Source organism: Xyrauchen texanus, chromosome 42 (genome assembly GCF_025860055.1).
Source record: "Xyrauchen texanus isolate HMW12.3.18 chromosome 42, RBS_HiC_50CHRs, whole genome shotgun sequence".
Taxonomy (NCBI): domain Eukaryota; kingdom Metazoa; phylum Chordata; class Actinopteri; order Cypriniformes; family Catostomidae; genus Xyrauchen; species Xyrauchen texanus.
In genome coordinates, this window is record NC_068317.1 from 29,928,782 (window position 1) to 29,948,260 (window position 19,479).

A 19,479-nucleotide genomic window follows, 5' to 3' on the forward strand; every position below is an offset into this window, starting at 1 on the left:
GGGTGACAGGATGTGACATGCATTGTTGGTAGCAGCAACAGACTTGGATCTACGAAACTATTTCCTGTTATTTGCAGCAAAAGGTCCTGTTCAATTTGGCCAAACTATGGAGTGCTATTTGCTCCATGTCAAGAATTACAGCTTACAGCAGAAAGATACACAGTGGTCCATCTGAGCCTTTTGAAATGGCTTTGAACTTGATGCTTAATGCTGATTCTCAGTTTTAAGTGATTTAAAGTCAAGGTTTTGATTTATTATTTGTTGATGGTGTGCATTAAATTTATTATTTTTATTTTAAATTATTTATCAATTTAATTGAGTTTTTCCTGTTTGATGTTTGAACATTTCAGATAAGTACAGTATGTATGTTATATACTGTATGGTAGCAAAACTGATATACACTGCGTGCCCAATTGTTCAGCAAGTGGGTATTCTGATCTTATCATTAATTCCATGCACATTTTCCAACTCCAAACCATATGAACTTGAATGCTTATTGGATTCATTAATTTTCAGGTGATATGTTTTTGTGTAATGAGGGAGGTTGTGGCGAAAGTGACTAACACCTTATATCAAGGTGTGCATAAGTATTAGGCAGCTTCATTATCTAAAATGGGCCAAAAAAATAGATTTAACTGACACAGAAAAGTCACATTTTGTGAAATACCTTTCAGACGGATGCAACGCTCTTGAAATAGCTTGACTATTGAGGCGTGACCACTGGACAATCAAACATTTTGTTGTGAATAGTCAACTGGGGTGAAGAACTTTGACCTTTTGTACAAGAGTCAAAACATAGTCAAAGCTTTGATTATTTGATTAGTGATGTAGATATAGTGCAGAATTGTACATATTTCTTCTTTATTTTGCATAACAACTTTTCTTATGAACTAAAACTTTCCTATTATTTCAAGATTTAAAAAAAAATATATAAAATTAATTAAAATAATTGTACAATTACAAAAAACGTTTTTTTTTTTTTTTTTTTTTTTATGTACAAAAATAAAACAAATCCCACATTTGCAATGTATACTTGCTTTGATGTAGTCTATTTACATTTTTAAAACTACAAAGTCAGCAGTCAAGCCTTAATTACATTTAAATTGTCTTTTGCTATCCTCACAAGTGTAGTTTTTTATTGATTTGTTTTTTTATGAAAGAATGTTTATAAAATGTATATTAAAATATAATGGTTTCTTGTTATTTGCCAATGTAAAACATGTCACACTAACTGAGTCAAGCTGTGTGTTTGCATGTCTAGCTCTCATGTGTTCACAGTAATGATTCTCTGCAAACAGCCTGTAACTTCACGCAAATCAGATGCATGTCTCATATCTCATATATATATATATATATATATAGGCACCTGGGTCTGGAGATCCCCTTGTGGCATGTATGTAAGCAGATGCAGAAACACGACATTAAAACAAACAAAAAAATAGAAAAAGTAGAAAGTATTTTTTGTGTTGCAGATTCGTGAATTGGTGATAAAAATAAATTCTATGTTGGAGCTATCTGATTAAACTGAATATGCATACGTCTTTTGACTTTATAGTTTCTGGCATTAAATCAGGCATGACATGACCTGGAATATGTTTAACAAGTGCAAAAGCTGAAATAGCTACAAATAATCAGCAACAAGTCTTAAATTGTTTTGTTTGTAATTGTCATTACACAACCAAGCTCCCAGTTACTCGTCTGAATTATGACATCCTTATAATCCACCTAGAAGTCTGAGATCCTGTGATCAATATCTCCTCGATGTCCCACGCTCGAGGCTAAAGCATAGAGGAGGGAGAGCCTTTTCGGTTGTGGGTGCTATTTTATGGAATATTCTGCCTATCAATATGACATTTTCATCATCTTTATCTGTTTTTAACTCTCTTAAAACTCATCTCTTTTCACTGGCTTTTAATAGTACGTAATGTCCTCGTCTTAAATTGTTGTGTTTTTATAGTTTTGTTTCGTACAGCATTTTGGTCAGCCTTGATGCTGTTTTTAAATGTGCAATAAAGCCTATTCTTATTTTGGTGGTGATAATATGGAGTTTCAGCTTTTTTGTGAGTGGTTATTTTCTGATAATATCTACATTTCAAACTCTTTTTACAGATGTTTTGCAACATTTTAGATTTCTTCAATGGCAAAACTGTGGCTACGTTGACCTAAATGAATGAGCGTGATCTAGAAATGACTTTCTCATATTGAGAAAATATTAGTCTTGCATACTTGTTTATAGAGTGCACACATCTGTGGACAACCCTGACTCGGGTATTACAAGTAAATCATTTGAAATACATTTTCCATAAATACATGATGTAAACATGTCAATGATAATTTCATTGAAATTTCCATTTCAAAGAATAGATATGAAAATGCATTTGTCTGAATGCTGGTGCCATATGCAGTTCTGATAGAAAGGGTTAAACATAGAGCAACTGTAAACAACAAATTACAATACTTAACTTAAGTTGCACTTCCCGATACGTTTCCATTTGTTAACATTACTTAAAGCATTAGGTGTCATGAACAATCAATGAACAATAGATATGTTTTACAGCATTTCTTAGTCTTTGTTAATGTTAGTTAATAAAAATACAATTGTTCATTGTTAGTTTGTGTTAACTAGTGTTGTTAACTAATGATAACAAATGAAACCTTATTGTAAAGTGTTACCCATAACTTACTTTATATGTAAGTGTCTGCGTTAGAATTGAATTTAACCGGTGAACTGATTTAGTGGCATATGCTGTGTGCAGCACAGCTTGAGACTGAACCGAAATGTGTCCGTTTAAAAGGAAAATGTATTCGGTGGTACCTAAAACAGCAAAACTCTAATTTGCGAGTGACACCTCTAACACACAAATTATGTGGCAGCTTTCCCTGAGATTGTGGGCGAAATCAATGACAAAACGTATGACTCACAAAGAGACTGCAAAGTAAAGGTGGTCTCAAAGATGTATTTATTTATCTTAAGTTCCATTTAGGAAGTCTTTCACAGATAAAAGTGCTACAAATCGAATTAAATTCATTTAATGCGATTTACTAATAGATCAACTTGATTATTAATGTCTCCGTACAAAAATGTCTATATGATGAACCACAGTGTGGACTATTCTAGATTGGGAAACCACTGAATACTTACAGGTTTGATACTCAACAAACTAACAGAATATCTGGGTGTTTCTTCAACTTCGGGCACTTTGAGCACTGTGCATTTCTATAGTCTCTTTAAGACATTTTTTTACACACTACTTTTTTGAACATTTTATATATTCTAAATACACACAATTAAATAACATTTTCACATGCTTTGCATGATTTGGAAAAAAATACAGTTTGATTGGAAATGACGGCCAATGAAAATATTCTACTCACAAGGGATATTTACTTTGAATTGTCTGTTTCCGTCACAGGTCTCTTGTCATATATCATCTGAAGCATGCTATGACACTTTTGTTTACTTGGTTAACAAGTACACTTCTAAAAAGTTCTTAAATTGTTTTGGAAATTATTTTCACACAGTAAATATTGAATTGGTTTGTTTATTTTATTTTTTTAGTGGTTACCAATGATATTGTTGATGCTAAATTGCGAACCAGTACATTTATGGCTAAAAATTTGAAACAAGAAGTTCCCTGAACATTCTATGATGTTGATGACAATTCAACTGCGTGTTGGTGGGGTAACCTGGTCATAGCGCCACCAACTGGCAGCATGAAGTATGGCACTTTTAACAGACTTTGAAATAGCCCTCTTATGTTTATGATTTGCTTCAAAATTCTTCAGAATAATGTCAACACACTGCTGATGTACATTTTTAAAGGGATGTTTAATATCTTAAATACTGTTACCATGGTAACACATATTCTTTTTTTCCTATATTTGGGTGTTTTTGAGGCACTTGGCATGCTTAATATCATGAGTCGTTGGCCGTTAAGTCTGGGCAGAAGTTCACGCATGGCCGTAAGGACGGCTTTGTAGCACCCCCATTTTCACCTACAGTCACCAAAATTGATACATATATAATTCTCATCACCCTGGACAACTTTCATAATTATAGTTATTAGCTTTGCCCAACAGGAAGTCGGCCATTTTGGATTTTTTTTAATATTGTAGTCTCTGAACTTTTAAATACTCCTCCTAAGGTGATTCATGAGACTGTCACCACATTTAGACAACATTATGCCAAGACATTGAAGATGCTAAATTGTGAACACATTTTTGATATATCGAATGCCAAGGTGAGGCATTAATGGCGAAAAATGGGAAACAGGAAGTGTCTCATAATTTCTGTGTGCAATGTGTGATTTAGATAAAAATTGAGATGTATGTTTAGTTTTGGGCGCAAATCATATGGATGTGACTATTTTGGGTCACAGTCATAGCGCCACCACCTGGCAGCTGGAAGTGTGGCTCTTACAACAGACCATAAAATAGTCCTCTTATATTTACCTAAATTAAATAATTGCTTCAATATTGTTTAGAATAATGTAAAATTCCAAATGCATATGTCTACATTGCATTGTTTTCCGAAAGCCACTGGGTGGAAATGGGCCCTTGGTGCTTGGGCCTGTCATCGCTGCTTGCTGCTATATTTTTATATAGCCAGTTTATTGTAACCCTAACTAAAAAAAAAATGATGGGACTTTTTTGTATAAACAAGCCAAAAATACACAGGGACTCATTTTGAAATGACAAAATTATAAAAACTATTGTCAACTATTGGCATAGTCGATAATGATAGTTCCAAATAGTATGGGGTTAGAATAGTTTCTTATTAGCATATTTATTTTCAGAAAAACACAACAGACCACTAGACCACTGCAGAGGCAGGCAGCGCATAGATGGCGCTGTCACGTGGCACCTGTTACTTTTGGCAGCGCTGTTCAGAATGGGCCAATCACAATCAAGTGTTACTGGAGGATTCCAAAAATTATAATTATAGATACAGCAAGGGTGGATTTAACAAGTATGTGGATTTAATCTTGCAAATATCAGTTATAATTAAAATTACTCTCCAGAGTTCTGAGATTTGACTGCAGCTCAATGGAGGATTCAGTTTTGTGAGCCATCTAGCGCCCCCTTGTGTAAAGACAGCTTTATGTCTCACAAATAGGTTATTTTTGACAACATTTGGGTCAATATCAAAATATGTTGACCAACATGTCCCATGACTTTTTTTAGTAATGAAAAGCTTTCAGATAGCAAAAAAAAAAAAGAAATAAATTAAAAGGTATCTATAACGTAACCTTTACTGATATGAAATGGCTTGACACTGTTTTGCAAAGTTTTTAGAAAATACATTTGAAATTGTTAGTTGCCTGAAAAACAATCCTTGTCCCCTTCATCTAGTACACCACTTCTATGACATGTTATTTATTTATTTAGTACTTATTTTTAATACAAGCATTAGTGCAAGGCCGAACAAGTGCACAAAAAAGTCAAACAAAATTATTAATAATAATTTAAATAATAATACAAAAAATTGTCCCTTGATTTCATGGCATTGGTATCATCAATGTTAAAAAAAAATATCATATATATATTTTTTTAAATACAAAAATAATTTTAAAGATTTTTAAAATGTGTATAGTGATTTTTCCAAGCATGTTAAAAAGTTATATTTTATTTTACATGTAATATTTTCACAGAAATATTTGAATATTTACCCTCACAATGTGGTGTTGTAAACCATTTAACCCCCTTTAGTGTTAACTTGCTTCATTCGTGAAACAGAATTAAATAATAAAAGAAAGAACAACAGCCAAGTTGTCCTTTATGAATAAAAATTCATGTCAACATGTTACAAAATGTTTACCCTCAGCGTTTATAGGCAAAACCTGAACTGAATGGAAAATGTCAATATTTTGTAAGTTGGAAAGTCAATTTTTTTTGAGAATCTCCCATTTGCAATTTCCGTCAGTTCCTCACATAAAGCTGTTGTGTGACTATATATGGACTACTGTTTACGGACCCAGTTATCCACCTATGGTGCATTTTAAGGGAGCACACTACAATTGTACATCAGTTTGAAGACAGAGAGTGAGTCAGGTTCACGGATGGAGTTGGGAAGGTCATTCCTCCAACGTGGTATGATGAATTAATTCTGGATCATTTGCAGAGGTCTAGTTGCACATGCAGGATGTTCTGCAATGAGAGAGTTACAGTCCAATCTAGTTATGACAAGTGAAGTATTATGTTCCAGTTCCATTTGATGTTATGTTATAATTAAAGTCTTGTTAAGTGTTGATCTGGTTCCTGCCTCCTACTTCCCCGAACCCTGTTACACTGGTGCCGAAACCCAGAAATGGAGGAAGACGAGCCCTCTTCGCTGACGGAGGAGAGAGAGAGAGAGAGAGAGAGAGAGAGAGAGACAGACAGACAGAGCTGTGTGTGTGTGTGTGTGTGTGTGTGTGTCGTCAACGTCTGTTATTATGTTCCAGTTCAGTTTGATGTTATAATTAAAGTCCTGTTGAGTGTTGATCCGGTTCCCGCCTCCTCTTTTCCCGAACCCCGTTACACACACAAAGGAAATGCTTGAGGAAATAATGGAAGGATGTTTAAGAAAGAGCCAAGAGAGGTCTACTGGTCCATTCAAAAATGAGGGCCATTTCTAGTTGAAAATAAACTTTTAGTGTGTGTGATATTAATCCCACGTGTTTGTTTCATTCACACAACTCGCTTTGGGGTGAATAATAAAAAAAAAGTTCCAACATATTAGCGTGCATTATTTAAGCATAAAACCACATCCAATTTACAAACTTAAACCGGCACTATGTGTGCAGATACAGTCCTGCATCAGACTGCATTTAAAGTAATTTTACAATTCCAATTTAAATCATTGGTAATTAGAATACAGTTACATTCAAAAAGTATTTTGATTACTGAAGAGATTACTTTGCATTTTATTGTAATTTGTTTAATTTAATATTTAGTCCTTTCAGATGGAAAACATTTATACGTATAAATGATGTGATCCAAAGTGCATTTGAACAGAGGTGAAACACTTTCTTATGATGTTACATTCATACGAGCAGACAGAGAAGAACGTTTGAAGTAAGTTTGGAGCAGAAGAAATATAAATAAACCTTGTGTAAATTGTCAGCTTTATGCTAAGCTAAAATTAAATTACATTTCTAGTCATTTCACATGCACATGTTACCAGACACGATCATATTTATTTATCAAGAAAATTCACATTGGATCATAATTTCTTTTTTTCTAGTAAGAGCTTTGATATTAGGGCAAAAATCATATTCTTCATAATAATCTTTTTTTTTTTTATTATTGTTTTCCTGTAAAAATCCTTAAAACAAGAACAATATGATTGATCTTGTTTTAGAAACAACACTGCATAAGATATTTATGTATTATGTATTTTTAACATGTGTATTTTGTTTTTATAGGCAAAACAAGTGAAAAAATCTTCCAGTGCTGAAGAAGTAATCCAAAGTATTTAGATTACGTTACTGACCTTGAGTAATCTAACAGAATGTTACAAATTACATTTTACAGCATGTAATCTGTAATCTGCAGTGGAATACATTTCAAAAGTAACCTGCCCAACCCTGTTCATATCATAATATAAGACTTTGGTCACACCACCCACTCAGTTGTGACTCAGAACCCCTAATAAATCTGAAATATGGTTAATGGTAAATGGTCTGCACTTATATAGCGCCTTTTTAACCGTAGCGGTATTCAAAGCGCTTTACACTGTGTCACAGTCACCCATTCACACACCAATGATCGGCAGAGCTGCCATGCAAGGTGCTAGCTGGCCATTGGGAGCAACTTGGGGTTCAGTGTCTTGCCCAAGGACACTTCGGCATGTGGAGTCGTGTGGGCCGGGAATTGAACCACCAACCCTGCGATTAGTGGCCGAACGCTCTGCCACCTGAGCCACAACCGCCTAAATAAAACTAATACATGATATGCATTTTTTTTAGCAGTTTACAGTTATTTATATAATCTATATAATCTAGTTTATTTCATGCCGTTGTGTTCTGAATGAAAATGAATTGTCTGTGTGATTGTTTTTCATTGAGATTTGAAAAACTAAACAGTTTTTAGGCCCCAAACACATCAACACACTAAAATCATTACAAAATTAAAAATCTCTAAGACATTGGACTGACATTACAAACCAGGCCAAAATGCAAATAAACAGAGACTACAAAGTGGCAGAATACCTGAGAACTTTGAAGATCTTTTAATGAAAAGCTGATTTCTCTGAAAAGTGTAAACTGTGATAGCATGAGTTTGGGAGTTTGGAGTGAGACGTTTTGTTATAAACAGAGTAAAACACACTATTGACAGCTGGCTGAGCTTTGGACATACACATCAATTTAGCAATTGACCTTCAACTGTAAATACCTTCACAGAGCTTTTCATTTGGCTAAATAACAATCCTATTACTGTACAGAAAATATAGCATACTATACCATACTATTGGCACAATGCCAAAGGGGTTTCGACATGACTCGTGTCAGAATTTGCAGGCACATTGAACTCGATGGAGTGAAGCTTCAGCTTTAGCTTTTCTGCCATGCATTAAAGTTCAAACAATTTAACTTTGATCCCGTTGCTTGCCGCTGACCTTTAGAAGTGGCAGGCAGTGATTACCGGGTAATTTGCAATATAAATCTTTGCAATGACAGGTACAATTTAACACTGTAGTGATTTTCACACACATTTTTATGGGTCTTTTTATACTTTATGAGTAGAAATTGAATGTTTCATAACTACTTTTACGTCATAAATACTTACGTTATTGTTTTCCAGCATTGTATAAACCTCAGTTCTTTAGCTAATTTAAAGGGATAGTTCACCCCAAAATGAAAATTCATCATTTACTCACCCTTATGCCATTACAGATTTGTATGACTTTCTTTCATCTACTGAACTCAAAGATTTTTTAAGAAGTTCTCAGCTCTTTTGGTCCATACAATATAAGTGAATGGTGCCAACATTTTAAAATCTGCATGAAAGTAATCCATGCCCAGATAGCAAGGAGACATCGATTTTCAATGTTGAATAAACATTCACTCTTTGGTCAGCACACCTATCATATCACTTCTGAAGACATGGATTTGACCACTGGAGTCATTTGGATTCCTTTTATAATGTATTTATGTGCTTTTTGGAGTGTAAAACTGTTGGCACCCATTCACTTGCATTGTGAGGACCTACACAGCTGATATTTTCTTCTAAAAATCTTCTTTGCAGAAGAAAGAAAGTAATCCACGTCTGGTATGGCATTAGGATGAGTAAATGATGAGAGAATTTCATTTTTGGGTGAACTATACCTTTAAATTCACCAGAAACATCCTAAGACCTTAACGTAAATGGGTGCTTTGATTACCTTCTGCAATAAATGTACTGGATCAACTCAATTGCCAGGACTTTTATCTCTCCTTATATACATTTTGTCAATATTTGTTGTGCACACCTCCTGCTTTCTTGCCTGTCAAACTCATAAATTCGACCTTCTGTCATGCTTTCTGCAAGGCTTGTCAGGTGGAAGTCTAACTGGTGTTTGACCAGGGTCAGAAATGTACTTTTCCATTAAGAGGCAATATTTGGCTGCTGGTTTAGATTGGCCCCTGGCTCAGGTGGCAGAGCAGGTAGGCCACTAATTGCAGATTTGGTGGTTTGATTCCCGGCCTGCATGACTCCACATGCCGAAATGTCCTTGGGCAAGACACTGAACCCCAAGTTGCTCCCAATGGCAGGCTAGCGCATTGCATGGCAGCTCTGCCGACATTGGTGTGTGAGTGAGTGTGAATGGGTGAATGAGACACAGTGTAAAGTGCTTTGAATACCGCTAAGGTTAAAAAGGCGCTATATAAATGCTGACCATTTACCATTTTTTTAACCAACTAAAAAAATATATGATGCCATCTGTTTGGCAGAAATTCTCAATTTGAATAACAGGATTGAGAATTTATCATCTCTTACCAATTAATTCAATAATAGCTTTAATTAAAAAATATATTTGAAAACCCTTATAGAGGGTTTTAATTACTATAACTTTTATTATATTTTAGTTTTTCACCATTAAAATAGCCATGGAAATTGGCAGGATGTTAAATCACTAACAAACAAACCAAAAAAGGAATTTCAGGGGCATTTTGTCACCTTTAATTTATGACCTTACGCCCGACACTGGCATTGAGTGGTGTGTTGACACCCAGATGTGAGTTAGGTGAGGTAAAACCAACACATTCTTCTCCAAAAATTGTTCAACATTTAATTTTTTAATTTATTAATAAATGACTAAATAATTGCCAGGTCCCACATTGAGTGTTTAGTTTATTGCTCAGTCATGCCTCACTCAAGTTTTGATTTCTGTCTCTGGCACAGTCTGAGACACAAAAAGCGTATCGTGAGAGTCACTGTTCCCCCTACTGTCAGTACGACAGCCAACAAAAATGCCACTACATCAACAGAGTGGTATGAGTACCATGGCATCCTATAAGACTCTGTACGTAAATGTGATGCACCTTTGTGCCGCATTACGAATTCTATCCAATAGAGGGCGCTGTCTCGAGGATGTGTAGGCTTGTCTCGGTGTAGCCTAGATAGACGCTGCATGTTCTCTTTGTGCGACGGCTGATCTAAGACTTCCTGCATTGCCGTCAAAAAGCTCTGGCTGTCCAGTCTGGTAGCATCAAGAACTTTAGCCGCTCCCCTTACCTCGAGCCGCAATAAATTCTCGAACTGATCAAATAGCAGCGGAAGCCCAACCACTGGAACGCCATGATATATAGATTCATAAACTCCATTGGTCCCACCATGAGCTACAAATGCCCGTGTTTTAGGATGACCTAGCAGATCATTCTGTGGCAACCAGTCGACCAGAAGAGTATTGTTACCAAGATTATGAGGTCGCTCACCCAGATGCCTCCAGATCACTCTTTGGGGGAGCTGAGCAAAACCTGCAGCGATCTCAGATGTGATCTCATTGGGTAGACCTTTCACAAGTGTCCCTAGTGACATCACAATTACCCCATGTTTTCCTGACCCTTCCACAAACTTCTCCAGCTCTGGTGGTAAAGGTTTGGAAGGTTTGCACTGGAAGCCTCCGATGTAGACGACATTGGGCATGGTCGGACGTGGGAACTCAAAGATGAAGTCCGATCTCATGAGCCAGATATCTGTACCCTGTAGCAAGTGGTAGAAATTGGTTTCAGGCCCAAAGTAGCGTGCTACTAGTCTGTCATAAACTGGTGTTACGATTAACTGGTCTATGCACATGTTCAGCACATAATGGAATATGTTCTTGACCCTATCAGCAAATGACATGTGGTTTGGCAAAGTGCTTCCCGGTGCAGGGACGTAGGAAACTGGAGAGGGTGCGACAACAAAATGTCCTTCTCCACTCATGATCCATCTCACATTGAATACTGTGGGTAAACCAAGTTTATGGGCCACTAGAACGCCCACAGGTAGACCTGGATCAATAAGGGCCACGTCGTAATGTGCATCATAGAGCTGTTTCATTAGTACTGGGTTTTCGAACATCTCCACTACTAACTGACTTGCCTGGTGATGTATTTTGGAGAGCATCGTCAACATATGCCAATAAAACTGCACGGTTGCCAGCAGGGAACCTCCCTGTCTCTGTATCTCAAGCATTTTACTCAGAAATGTGACCATGAAATCTTGGTCCTCAATGCTAATGGACTCGGGTAGGGGGACCGTGATGGCCTTGTAGTGTGGGGAATCCTCCTTGATGTACCAACTGCTGGCGGTCCGCACCACAGTGACCTCATGACCCGCAGAATGCAGATCCTCGATAAGCAGTTTCATGTTAACCCAATGGCTGCCGTCCACTGGAAAGACGAGGACTTTGCCGGCCAGAGCAAAGGAAGTGTCAGTTGTAAGGAGGATGGAGAGCACAAGAAGGCAACACGAACCACTTAGAACGTCCATTGTTTCCTAGTGCACAGAAACCCATAGAAAGCAAAGTTAAAGGATAATTCACCCATTTGGGTCAAAGTTTACTCGTCCTTGTGTTGTTACAAACCTGTATGACATTTCTTATTCTGTGGAAAACAAAATATGTCCAGAAGAATGGAAAAAAGTTTCAATTAAAGTGAATGGTGACTGAGACTTAAAGGAATATTCCAGATTCATGACAAGTTAAGCTCAATCGACAGCATTTATGGCATAACATTGATTACCACAAAAATTTATTTTGACCACTCCTTTTCTTAAAAAAAGAAGAAGCAAAAATCGAGGTTACAGTGAGGCAATTCAAATGGAAGTGAATGGGGTCCAGGGCTGGACTGGTAATCTGGCATACTGGGCATTTTCCCGGTGGGCCGACGCACTTTGGGGCCGATCAGGGGCGGACTGGCCATCGGGAGAACCGAGCGGGCTGGTGGGTCGGCTGCGAAACGGGCCACCACATTATGCAGAACGGACCACAAAATGGCGCCGCGATATGCAGAAAAGGACAGCGAAACCCCCCCCTGCATTTGGGGAAGTTGCTATGTAAAAACCCATGCCGATCTCTTCCCAATCCAGCCCTGATGGGGTCAATGGTAATCAACATTATGCCGTCTGAAAATGCATTTATTTTTCTTTGTTTATGGCTCTTTTGAACACTGGAACTTTTCCTCCACTAAAAACTGAGACTTTCAAAAACATTTTCCATAAATACATACTTTGGAAAATGATGTTATGAAACTGAAAACTGATTTTTCAAACTAATACACAATTGAAAGCGAGTCAAACAGGTTTGGAACAACAATGTAAATATAAATCAGATATTTTGACATTTTTTATGAAAAGGCACATTTGGTGTAACCCTTAGAAAACTTCTTGATATTCTTAACACAAAAATGTATGATATTTGAAACAAATATTTCTTACCTTGTCAAATGTGTTTTTGGAAATGAATGATTACGTTGTGTACACTCTCAAGTCCTTTAACACCTTTTACTTGATGGTTACACCAGACATTTGTGAAGTCATTAAATCTTTAATTTTTTTGTAGAAAATGCCAAAAAACGTCTCAGGTTACGTCTGTAACCCTAGTTCCCTGAGAAGGGAATGAGACGATGCGTCGAAGACGCTTTGGGAACGCCTTTGCATGATTACCTCTGAAGCACGTATGTCAACTAGTCAATGGAATGAATGAACGCCACGGGTGGGTGACGTCATGACCAGGAAAGGATATAAGCACATCCGATGCGTTACTCGCGTTAGCTTTTAGAGCCGAAGCAAAGTCAATCGCAGGGATGCAGGAAGTATGGCAGGGCGATGCATCGTCTCGTTCCCTTCTCAGGGAACTAGGGTTACAGACGTAACCTGAGACGTTCCCTTACGAGGGAACTCGCGATGCGTCGAAGACGCTTTGGGAACGATAATACCCAATCCGCCATAGTTACAAAATGCCAGATGACAAAAACTGTCGGCAAATTAAGTAAAAAGCACCTGGGATCCTGGGGCAGCTTCCAGGTCCAGGCTATAAAACCTCACAAAAGTTAGCGGCGAGGACCAACCTGTCGCATCACAAACCTCCTGGAGGGAAACTCCTGATAAGAGGGCTTTAGAGGCCGCCATACTTCGAGTAGAGTGAGCTCTGACCACCAAAGGGCATGGCTGGCCAGAGGACTCATATGCAAGAGAAATAGCCTCAACTATCCACTTACTGATTGTCTGTTTAGAAGCAGGAAGTTCTTTCTTAGGTGAACCAAAACAGACAAACAACTGATCAGATCTTCTCCACGGGGCAGCCCTGTGGACATAAGTGTCCAGTGAGAAGTGTCTGGACACAAGAGATTCAGTTTTTCCTGGTCCGAAGATGTAAACGGAGGAGGACAGAATGCCTGCAGTACAATAGGCCTTGGAATATTGGTTGGCACCTTAGGGACGTAACCCTGCTTAGGGTATAAGAACGCCTTAACCATACCCGGTGCAAATTCCAAACAGGTGGGAGACACCGAAAGAGCCTGAAGGTCTCCGACTCTTTTTAGGGACGAAATGGCTAACAGAAAAATAGTCTTGAATGTCAGAAATCTTTCTGAAAATAACTCTAGGGGCTCGAAGGGAGCCCTAGACAAGCCTTCCAAAACTATTGCCAAATCCCATGCCGGCACCCTAGTTTTCGACCCAAAGATGTACTACCCACAGGGGCGAGGAAAGCCGCAATGGCCGCCATGTAAACCTTTAAGGTAGAAGGACATGAACCTGATGTAAAGCGATACTGGAGAAACTCAAGTACTGTGTTGACTGAACAGTTAACTCGATCTCGCTGATGCTGGTGACACCAAGACGTGAAAACTTTCCACTTAAGTGTGTATAATTTCCTCGTGGCTGGAGCTCTGGAGCTAAGAATGGTCTCAACGACCTCAGTCGAGAGACCACTCTCTAAAAGTTGGGCCCCCTCAGAGGCCAAACCCATAGGTTCCAAATCTCTGGTCGGGGGAATATTGTGCCCCCTGCCTGAGACAGAAGGTCTCTCCTGACAGGTACCTCGAAAGGAGGGCCGTCGAGGAGATGAATTAGGTCTGCAAACCAAATTCGACTCGGCCAGCGTGGAGCTACTAATAATAGACTTACTCCGTCCTGGCGGACTCTCTCCAGAACTCCTGGGAGCAGAGCAACAGGGGGAAATGCGAACAGATGTAGCCTTGGCCACATCTGTACCATAGCGTCCAACCCCAAGGGGGCTGGTTGCGTGAGGGAGAACCAAAGTGGACAGTGCGTCGTAAGCTGAGACGCAAACAGATCCACTTCTGCTTGGCCGTAAAATTCCCAAATGAGCTCCACCGCCTCGGGGTGGAGTCTCCATTCCCCTGGCCTCAGCACCTGCCTCGACAGGGTGTCTGCTCCTATATTCTGGTACCCTGGGATATACACTGCCCTCAGGGAGAGTATTTTCCCCAGGGACCACAAGAGGATCTGGTGCGCCAGTTTGCAGAGTGGACGTGAGCGCAGACCCCCCTGTCGATTTAAATAAGAGACCACCGATGTGTTGTCTGTACGGACAAGCACATGATGGCCCCTCAGATCTGGGAGGAAATGTCTCAATGCATTGAAGACGGCCATCATCTCCAGGCAATTTATGTGCCAAGAGAGATGATGGTTCCTCCACAGACCCTGAGCTGAGCAGCCTTCCATTACTGCTCCCCAGCCGGTGAGAGAAGCGTCTGTCGAGATAGCAACTCGATGGCAAAGAGCTCCCAACACCGGACCCTGGGACAGGAACCAATGTTTCCTCCATATAATCAAGGCGCGGATGCACCGCCGCGTGATCTTGATCATACGAGTGGGTTCCCCTCGGGAGAACCTTCTGGTCCTGAGCCACCACTGCAAAGGTCTCATGTACAGCAGGCCGAAGGGGATCACATCGGACGCTGCTGCCGTGAGGCCTAACAGTCTCTCGAACTGTTTCACAGTGCGTGACTGGCCTAGCTTCAACTCTTTTGTGGCTGTGATGATAGTAGCTACACGAACGGGCGATAGTGTGGCCCGCATCGTGACTGAATCCCATACCACACCAAGGAAAGTGGTTCTCTGTAATGGAGAAAGCACACTCTTCTTGGCATTGAGTCTCAGCCCCAGTTTCTTCATATGAGCAAGAACGACATCTCGATGCCAAACCGCTGACTGCTCTGATTCCGCCAGAATCAGCCAGTCGTCGATGTAGTTCAGAATGCGTATGCCCTGCAGCCTGAGCGGGGCCAGAGCTGCATCTACGCACTTCGTGAACGTGCGGGGTGACAGAGCTAGACCGAACGGAAGCACCCGATATTGGTATTCTTTGCCCCCGAAAGAAAACCTCAGGAACTTCCTGTGTTAAGGGAGGATGGAGACATGGAAGTAAGCGTCCTTCAAATCTATCGTGACAAACCAGTCCTCGGATCTGATTTGAGTCACTATCCGTTTGAGTGTGAGCATCTTGAATTTCAATTTCATGACTGCACGATTCAGCAAACGGAGATCTAAAATTGGACGCAATCCCCCACCCTTTTTTTGGAACAATGAAGTATCGGCTGTAAAACCCCGATTCTCTGTTGGGGGAGTACACCTGTTCTATAGCTAAGGGTACCAGTCTCTCGAGACTGGCCTCTGGTGTTAAAGGAACAGCCACTTCGGCGACCTGAAGCATATTGGCAGGAAACAACCGAACTGACTGTTTTTGAACCCCCCTCAGAGGGCTCACGTCCGACGCAACGTCGAGTCGACATTGCGCCGAACTTTCGCTGGATACCACTGCGCTCCGAAGCACCAAGGGTGGCGGGGTTGGCAGACTGGTCCCATGAGGACCCCGAAGTGGAGCGGGCACCGTATTCTGAGGTGTACACCGCTCCACCCCGGTCACCGAAAAGACCAGAGGGAGACATAGGGGCATCTAAAAGAAAAGCCCTCTCCTTATCTTTAATCTCTGCAAGATTTAACCAAAGATGTCTCTCAGTAGCTACGAGGGCTGCCATAGACCGCCCAATAGGACAGGCGGTCTCCTTCGTAGCTCTGAGAGAAAGATCTGTAGCCCAACGAAGTTCTCGAATTTCGTCGGGACTAACTCCCTCACTCCTATCGATATCCCCCAGCAGATCTGCCTGATAGGCTTGGAGCACTGCCATCGTGTGCAGACAGGCTCCAGCTTGACCTGCTGCCGTATAAGCCTTACCCACTAAATTGGATGTGTTTTTAGTGGTTTATTCGGCAACACGGGATCCTTCAGGGACGATGCTGACCCAGGAGACAGATAGCTCGCGAGCGTCTGTTCCGCTGGGGGCATCGACCCATAACCAAAATCTTTCAGCCCCTTTATATTTGAATATGTGTGAACATGGGGACTAAAAAGACGTGACGAATATGGTTTATTCCATGATCTACATAGCTCACTATGTAGATCAGGAAAAAATGGAAGGGCTCGTGGTTGAGATGAAGCATTAGATGAGGGAAAACGCTCGTCTAATTTGCTTTTAGGACGAGTATCTCTTTTTTCTGCTGGCCAGTCAATATTTAATTTATTAACAGCACGAGTTATCACCTCAATAAGCTCCTCATATGCTGGGGAGAGGGATGGCAAATCTTCTCCCCTTATTGTGTTAGTGTTTGTGTCACTCTCATAAATGCTCAGTAACTCCACCTCCTCAGAGCTAGAGCACCGAAGCATCGGGCTCTCTTCCCGGGCGGAAGAAGCCACAGCACGGGCTTCCGACACCGGCAAGAGAGCAATGGATCCCTCGGGTAAAGGAGGAGATAAGGCAGAGCCCGCCTCCAACCCCGCCGAGAGATCCATTTGCGAACCCCAAGTGAGCCTTCTCCGAGCTGCCTCGGCAGCCGCGGGTCCAGAACCCTGAGGTTCGCGAGCCTGTCCATCATCCTCAAATGCGGACAGACGGGAGCGGAGCATGCGGAGCGGCAGACGCTCACAATGCTGACAGTCAGTCCCCTCGAAGGCTGACATCGCATGCTCCACTCCCAAACAAACTACACAAAGCTCATGTGTATCTCCACCCGTGATATAACGAGGGCAAGGAGAAGCACAGGCTTTAAATAGTTGTTTCGCCATAATATCCAATATAATGAGAGACAGACAACAATAAATATGACAGACAGTTTTGACACAGAGCGCTTTGCTGAGGCACAAAAGCTAACGCGAATAACGCATCGGATGTGCTTATATCCTTTCCTGGTCATGACGTCACCCACCCGTGGTGTTCATTCATTCCATTGACTAGATGACATACGTGCTTCAGAGGTAATCACGCAAAGGCGTTCCCAAAGCGTCTTCGACGCATCGTGAGTTCCCTCGTAAGGGAACTTTTGTTTTTTCAAAACCAAATTGGACAAAGATTATATTTCTAAGCTTGACCAGTGTGTTTACTGTTTAAACTAGATTTTTAAAAGATAATTTTTTTCATTTTTACTCACCTCAAACAACCTTATTTGTCAATGACCCATACATCAGTCATTTGTAATAAATAAATAAGAATTACATTTCCTTTCTTAAAATACAATGTTGGATAGGAGGCTGTCTAAAATTTCATGCTTGTATTTTATCAATTTGAAATTCTGTTTATTTGGTTGGTCATTTTTGTATGATCCAAGTCGTACGATATCTTCTAATTTCACTTCTTTCTACGAATTATTGCAAGTTTTCATAAGACTATGTTGCGTTGTTCATTGAATTATAAAAACACTTATCCCTCTTTAAAAAATAAACATAAAGCCACCTGTGTGATTAGTTTTGTTCCTGCACAATCAAAAAAACTAAAAAAAAATACATTTACATAACAAGTGCATTATGCACAAACAGTGTTTCTGAAACCCTGCATGGGAAATATGTTATTTAAAGGGTTAGTTCACCCAAAAATGAAAATTATCCCATCATTTACTCAACCTCAAGCCATACTAGTTGTATATGACTTTCTTCTTTCAGACAAACACAATTGTAGTTATAATAAAAAATATTCTGGCTCTTCCAAGCTTTATAATGGGAGTATAACTCTGATTGTGTTTGGCTGAAAGAAGAAAGTCATATACACCAAGGATGGCTTGAGTGTGAGTAAATTATGGGATCATTTTCATTTTTGGGTGAACTATCCTTTTAACTCAGATGTAGCCTGCTAACCAGTGTTGGAGAAACCCTGCTCCAACAGTCAAGATCTTAAGTGGGAAATGGGTGAAACTAGCCATTCTAAATGTTCAAGCTACATCTGGGCATTTATAAAACTGCAGAAACAGTCGAATCAAACAGGAAAGCAAAGATTATTTTAATAACGGGAAAGGCATAACAATGCCTCTTCAGTTAAAAGAAAACAGAAGAAAAAAATAGAAAAAGAAACAGAAAAGAAAATGGTGGTAATCTGACAAAGAAAACAGAAAAACTTTTTTACCTTGTTCTGAAGCACCTTGAAAGCCGAGTTTGTTCAGTACAGTTTGTAGTTCAGATCGCACATAACTATTACATAACTCTGACGAGGTAATCCCAGAGAAATGGGCATTGTTAACACTGCTCTCTCCCTTTCTCTCCCTCTCTCTCTCTCTCTCTCTGTCTCTCTCTCTCACTCTTTCTCTCTCTCTCTCTCTCTCTCTCTCTCTCTCTCTCTCTCTCACTCTCTCTCACTCTCCCTCTCTCTCTCTCTCTCTCCCTCTCTCTCCCACTCTCTCTCTCTCTCTCTCTCTCTTACTCAACAGAAACAGATGTATGGGAAGATTGTGCTACTCCTCTTTCACAAAACCCTCCCCCATTCCATCTTCCAATTCTGAAAACAAGGAAAAACACTTTTTTGTTTTTACAGAACCGCCAGAAATTTAATTTGCATTTGTATTTGAGATAGAGGGAGAGATATAAGTAAACAGATAAAGAGATAATGAGAGAGAGAGATCAAAATGAATGAAATAATTATTTTCATAATTGTTATATTACATATTTTTAATTAATCTCTAAACTGCATTTTCTCTTTTTGTCCCTTCTAGCAATTCAAGGCTGATGGTAACAAGGTTCAG

The 19,479-nt window shown here is 39.9% G+C and overlaps 1 protein-coding gene across 1 annotated transcript; it reads right to left on the bottom strand.

Moving 5' to 3' along the window:
- Nucleotides 1-7,831: 7,831 nt before the first annotated feature.
- Nucleotides 7,832-19,027, bottom strand: LOC127634898 (UDP-glucuronosyltransferase 2A1-like). The gene is made up of 2 exons (XM_052114646.1): nt 18,867-19,027; nt 7,832-11,943 (listed from the first exon to the last, which is right to left on the bottom strand). Exon 2 carries the CDS (start codon nt 11,935-11,937, stop codon nt 10,333-10,335), a length of 1,605 nt encoding a protein of 534 aa, XP_051970606.1. The 5' UTR covers nt 11,938-11,943; nt 18,867-19,027; the 3' UTR covers nt 7,832-10,332.
- Between the last annotated feature and the right edge of the window lie 452 nt (nt 19,028-19,479).